Source organism: Cebidichthys violaceus, unplaced genomic scaffold, assembly GCF_023349555.1.
Source record: "Cebidichthys violaceus isolate CVI_PGR_0920_01 unplaced genomic scaffold, fCebVio1.0.p SCAF_154, whole genome shotgun sequence".
Classification (NCBI taxonomy): Eukaryota; Metazoa; Chordata; class Actinopteri; order Perciformes; family Stichaeidae; genus Cebidichthys; species Cebidichthys violaceus.
Genome location: NW_027176323.1, coordinates 168,380 through 174,776, shown reverse-complemented (window position 1 = coordinate 174,776; position 6,397 = coordinate 168,380). Strand labels below are relative to the sequence as shown.

The 6,397-nt window shown below is 46.1% G+C and overlaps 1 protein-coding gene across 1 annotated transcript; it reads right to left on the bottom strand.

Annotated features, from left to right (window-relative positions):
- Nucleotides 1-634: 634 nt before the first annotated feature.
- caiap (CARD- and ANK-containing Inflammasome Adaptor Protein) lies at nt 635-5,089 on the bottom strand. The gene is given in 5 exon segments (XM_068710445.1): nt 635-1,393; nt 1,479-1,701; nt 2,819-3,002; nt 3,960-4,957; nt 4,959-5,089. Coding segments are annotated over 5 exon segments (2,295 nt in total).
- Between the last annotated feature and the right edge of the window lie 1,308 nt (nt 5,090-6,397).

Sequence of the window (6,397 nt, the reverse complement as noted above, 5' to 3'; positions counted from 1 at the left end):
TGCTTTTGTCAGCCACTTACGTTCACACAGGAAGAAACATGTCACATGGCAGATGTGAATCACTGGTTACCTTCATCTGCCTATAATCATCCAGCACAACTTGCATACTTTGTCAATCAAGGATGAAATACAGAATTAAACGCAAAAAAAGAAAATGATCACATGTTTCTCACCTGAAATATGGCAATGACCCAAATGCAGAAAATTCTTCTTTCATGGAGGTCTGTTTCAAAACTGGGATTTCAGCGTTCAAGACACAACTTTATTGACAATGAGAGTGTTGGGACATGGGACATATTTGCTTCGTAACCCAAGATAAAAGCTCTCAATCATGCTTTTATGTCAGTATTATTTCTTTCGCTAATTAATGCACAAAAAAACATGTCCTCAATACCTTTCACAGGATATGATGCAAGGTTTGAGATATGATTCAATCAATGATTTGTTAAAGGAACAGTGTCATTAAAGGTTAAAGATTGGGAGCCAACACCGACCGAACGCTGCTGGAGACCCAGGCCGTATTGCTGGGCTGGTTAGAGGGAAGGGAGGCAACGGGAGAACCAGAACCGGGCCTGAGCGTGGCAGACTGTCAGACACCTGCTGCGGTAAAATGAGAGGTTTAACTTCTCTCCCTTTATTTGATAAGGAACATCTTTCTCATGAGGAAAGTAGCGATGCTCTCATGTTCTGGCGCGTCTCCGCTCTCTGCCACCTGCAGAGGCGTCTTCCCCACATTATTGGTCGCCCGCAGATTCACCTTCTTCCTCCGCCGCCGCCGCTCTGTGTGCCCAGCTTGGCCCCAGTTTACGAGCGCTTTCACCACCTCCAGGTGTCCGCCCCGTGCAGCGCAGTGCAGAGGAGTGTCTTTGCTGTGATCCGTGCTGTTGACCTTCGCCCCGGCCTCCAGCAGCAGCGCCGTCACACCGTCGTGGCCCCTCTCCGCTGCGGCGTGAAGCGGCGTTCTCCTCCGCGCGTTCCTCTCCTCCGTCCCCTTGTTGTTGTTGAAGCGTAGAAGAGCTGAAACCACGCTGGCGTGCCCAGCAGCCGCGGCGTAATGGAGAGCTGTGGAGCCGTCCATGTCTTTAGCCCCTCCCTTTGCCTTGTGGGACAACAGGGAGGTCACGGCATCTACTTTCCCCTCGGCGGCGGCCAGGTGGAGGGCGGCTTTCTTCTCGTTGTCGGTGGTGTTTGGGTTGGCTTTGGCCGACAGCAGCGAGGCTACCACACAGCCTCCACCCTGGGAAGAGGCCGCCCAGTGCAAGGCTGTCCTCCCCAGCCTGTCTCTGACTCCGGGGTCCGCCTCGCCCTGAAGGAGCCGGATCACTGGGCCTGCATGGCCCTGCTGACTGGCTATGTGCAGAGGGGTCAGTCCATCCTGGGCTACTGCATCTACCTAAAGAAATGACAACACAACATCCCGTTCTCCACAAACACATACAAGAAGGAATCTACAAAATGGACACTGGTTGAACAATCACCTGTGCTCCAGCTCTTAACAACAGACCAACTAGTTCTGGCCTGTTGCACTGAGCTGCCAGGTGTAGAGCGGTTTGGGCTTTGGGTCCGGTAATGTTGGGGTCCAATCCTTGTTCCAGCAGTGTCTGCACTATGGGCACACTACCGCTGCGGACGGCCAGGTGCAACGCTGAGGAGAGGTCGGATGAAGCAGCATCCAGTTTGGCCTGTTTGGCTACCAGCGCTCTGAAATGAGAAACACATATACTTAAAGGTACAGCGTGTAGCATCTAGGGGAATCTATCGGCAGAAATGGAATAGAATATTAACAAAATATGTTACCTGAAAATAAGAAATGTTGTGTTTTTGCTACCTTAGAATGTATATCTACGTGTCTCTACAGTAGCCCTGAATGGACAATCCAACCGCTGGTGCTCGATAGTGCCATTTGTGTGTTTTCACGTTAGTTGCCTTACATTTTGGGAGAAGTTTTAATTGGTACCTTGCCACTAAATGCCAGTAACTCCTACACACTGATTTTAAAGGTATGGTGAAATTCTCTTCTCTCATCCCAACCCGTCCACTCATCACTCATCACAGGAGTCTTCCTCGAGCTGATAGCTGGACAGCTGTGAGGACTCTCAATGGCCGTGTTCGTTGTTTACGTTGGTGATGATCATTTTGGGGGGCGTGGCTTTGGATGGAGGGAGGAGCTGTAAGTGCTGCCGACTTTGCGACTTTCTCGCCAGATTTAGCAACTTTTGGAGCTAGCGCTGCTAGCTACTTTCATTGGAAGAGAGTTGGCATTTTTTTTAATACTCTGTGTAGCGTACTGTTGTTTCTCCAGTGTTGCTGGATCCCTGCTTTAGTGAACCGGTAAATACAGAAGAAGGACTGACTCAAGTAAATATGGGTTTATTAGCAAATTGAGCAACAAAATCATATTGGACGTATATAAAGAAAGAGCTGTAGTAATGGACATTATAGAATATATGTTGTAATATAGGAGCAAGAATATGGAGATTATACACCACACATTTGTGACATTGTGCGTTAACTGTGTGTGTTGAATATCATATAGATATGTTTATCTTCTATGTTCTGTTGTATACTGTACATGTCATGCAAAAATCTTTTTAAAAAAATACAGCGAAAGCTAAATTTAAAGCGACCAAGTGTAAAAATGAACAATATCATTCACCGGTGCCCCCTGGTGGTAGTGTGAAATAACACCGGAGCAGTCAGCAATGTGAGCAGCTATAAAAGTCACTGATACCCCATTGCTATAAGATAGTGAATGTGAGTGTTTAGAAGAGACACGTCATTGTGTTTTAGCAACGTTTAGTCCGTGTTGGACACTTACCTGAAGACCTCAGTGTGGCCCAGCTCAGCTGACAACAGGAGAGGAGTGTAGCCCTGTTGGTCTAAAGCGTTCACGCTCACTCCTCTGTCTGCGAGAGCGGTGACCACTCCATCGTGGTTCTGTTTGACAGCTGAGAAGAGAGCAGAACCCAGGGCCTCTGCGCTAAGACATCCTCCGGGATTATCTGGAGTTTAATCAAGAGAATAGATTAGAAAATATGTTATTGTTCAAGGTTTGCATATGTGCAATATCTGCTATTAAAAAGAGTACGTTAAAAACACAATACATCACATTCAGACAGTACACATCTACATAAAAACACAATACTCCATACAAGCTAGATCAAAAGGAGCACCAGGTACTTGGTGGTGAGGACTGAATCAAGGTTAATGAATAAGTGAGCTGAGGTAAAAAGCTGGCTGTTCCAAAAACAAGATATATAGTGACAGCTTCCTTCTAACATCTCAAAAAAAGAAAGTCTAACGCGTGGTGGTGTAGCAAACCTAAAGGGCCACTGTGTGGGATATGGCGCCATCTAGTGGCAAGGTAGCATATTGCAACTTCTCCCGAATGCCAAACGTGTAGGAGAACCACGCTGGTCTACGCAAAAACACACGATTGGCCCTATCTTAGAGCCAGCTGTTGTAATAGTAGTGTATAGGTCATTTAGAGGATAGCAGAGCCAGTGTGTGTGTGTCGTGGGAAGTAAGTGGTAGAGAGAGAGAGAGAGAGAGAGAGAGAGAGAGAGCGAGAGAGACAGAGAGAGAGACAGAGAGAGAGACAGAGAGAGAGAGAGAGAGAGACAGAGAGAGAGACAGAGAGACAGAGAGAGAGACACAGAGAGACAGAGAGAGAGAGAGAGAGAGAGAGAGAGAGAGAGAGAGAGAGAGAGAGAGAGAGAGAGAGAGAAGAGAGTTAGTTTAGTGGTGAGGATTTCAGGAAGTTGCAGTTTGTGCAGAAATAAACGCTGCAGCTCCTTAAGACCAACAGAGGTTTCCCGTGTCGTCGTTTTTTTTTGGGCCCTGGAGACAAAAACAATTATACACCAAAGAATACATACTTATTAATAATAGAGTCCATTTATTACAGTAGATTCCCTTAAATACGACGTTATATAATTATCACAGGGGAGAAGACTCACCGAGCAGCAGGTGTAGAATTGATTCGTCGTTGAGCTTGACGGCCTCATGTATGACATCATAGTCCACTTTAGCCCCCGCCTTTAGAAGGACGGTCACCGTTTCCTCGTCGTTCCTGGAAACGGCGTAAAACAGAGCTGTTTGTTCCCGGTTGGTTCTGGCGTCGACGGCGGCGCCGCTCCGCTGGGCCGGCCTCCGGTCGCCTCCCGCAGCGGCGTCGTGGCTCTCCGACCGCTTGGCCCCCGCCTTCACCAGGACGTCCACACAGCTCAGGCGCTCGTTGTCCGCTGCCAGGTGAACGGGGGCTTTGCCCTGCAGATCCAGAGCGTGGATGGGGGCCCCGGCCTGAACGAGGGCCCCGACCGCCTCGCCGTGACCCCCGGCGGCTGCCCTGTGAAGAGCCGCGTGACCCTTCTTGTCCCGCAGGTCCAGTCGGGCTCCTTTGCGGATCAGGAGCTCAATGACGGACAGGTGACCGCGCTCAGCAGCTACATGTAACAGAGTCTCGTTGGAGGAATTGACGGAGTTAATATCAGCGTCTTTCAACAGCTCCTCCAGCAGCACTACGTCCCCTTCTGAAGCGGTCGTGTGGATGAGATGTTCTGGTTTACTTTGTGCCGGTTTGTGCTCCTCGGATTTTAAACGTGACATATTTGTGTCTTCTTCTTCAGGGCTTCTAGATTTCTTTGTTCCTTTGGTGGCGGATACAGAACGAGTCTTCTCACTTCCATCCGGCCCCTCCTGGTCTCTTTCCAGCAAATATCCAATCAGCTGTCTCCTGGCGTCTCGGACACGTTCATTCACACCACCGGCATAGGTCTTGATTCGCCGGTAGAGGTCTGGTTCTGCCAGCATGAGACACGGATGGAAGAATATCCGACAGGCCCTCTCACCTCTGGCCTCCAGGTGGTCCAGGACCCTGGAGTTTTGATCCGTGCGAGTCCCGACGGTCAAGACGACGGATCTCTTCGCCGCCGTCATGACCCCCTCCGCGACCAAGATCCAGCAGGTCCTCGGTGTGCGAGATCCCGTAAACTAGATCCCTCCTCTTGACCCGGATTATCTCCACGGCATAGGGGTTGATGCAGGTTGACGCCGCTTGAGCATCAAAACCCTTCAGTGTATTCGACATTTTAATCACACTGAAAGAGTTCCTCAAGCATTCACACTTCAGCAAGTCATTGTTGTAACTTGTGGTTCTGGCTGTGTGTGTGTGTGTGTGTGTGTGTGTGTGTGTGTGTGTGTGTGTGTGTGTGTTATACCTTATTGCTAAGTGAAAACACCTCGCCCTAGCAACAAAATACAGACAGATCTGTCCGGCTCAACCTGCCCTTTGTGAGATTATGTGACCAGTCGACATCGTCAGTTTAGCATTAGCATTTCTGCAGTAAATCAGTCTTAATGTTGTGTTAATGTTGTGATGATTAGTCATTTTACTGTTTTTGCTTAATTTTGTATTTTGATGCTTTGGCAACATTGTTCTCTGAACTTTCATTTAGATAAAGTTCCTTTAAATTAATATATATATATATATATATATATATTTTTTTTTTTAATGTAACTGTTATTTAGCCAGTATAATCCCACAGAGATTTTGAATCTCATCCTCTTCTTGTCCTGGCAAAGATCATAAGAAGCATAAAACACACAAGTGCCACATAAAAACACAAAAAAATGATTTCAAAGAGAAAACAGTAAAAGAAATGAATGAATGACGAACCGTGTGTGAGTGCAGAAACGTTGCAGAATGGGGCCATGCAGGGGCATGACCCCATTCTGCTCAATGTAATCAAACTTCATTGTTAATATCTGAAAAGCCTGTGAGGTAATAATTAAAGCTGTGATGATATTGTGCCACATTTTGACACCAAACACAAGTAATTTATTAATTTCTGTCAAACGGTGGCAGAAGAAGCCTAACAATACACTAAAAACATAAGATCCATTCAAAGTTGTACTGAAAGGTAGTTTTATAAGTGAAAATGTTTTAACATGTAAGAAGCATATTAATATAGTGGCTTGTTGAGGTAGATCGATACTTCATGGTTGGATATTTTTCTTTGTAAAATCTTAGTAATTAACTATTAACTGTCAAATAAATGCAGTGGAATAAAATAGGCTATAATAACGTATAATATTATATTCAAAGAACCTCAAAACAAAACACTGAATGTGGCAGCAGTGGTGTTCTGGTTGTGAATTTGTTTTATTAATGGCGTTGTTTAATTATGGTGCGCTGCATTGTGGGAATACGTTTTATTCATGTGTTGTTTCTTCTAAATAAACAATCAAATGATAGAATTACAGATGTACAGTTACTGCGGATTTAGATATTGGATTTTCACTGCGATTTTTAAACATTATAATTTGTATGAATCTATTAATTTGACATCAAACAGACGTCTCGCGACCTCTGAGATCTCTTCACTGATTCGTCCTT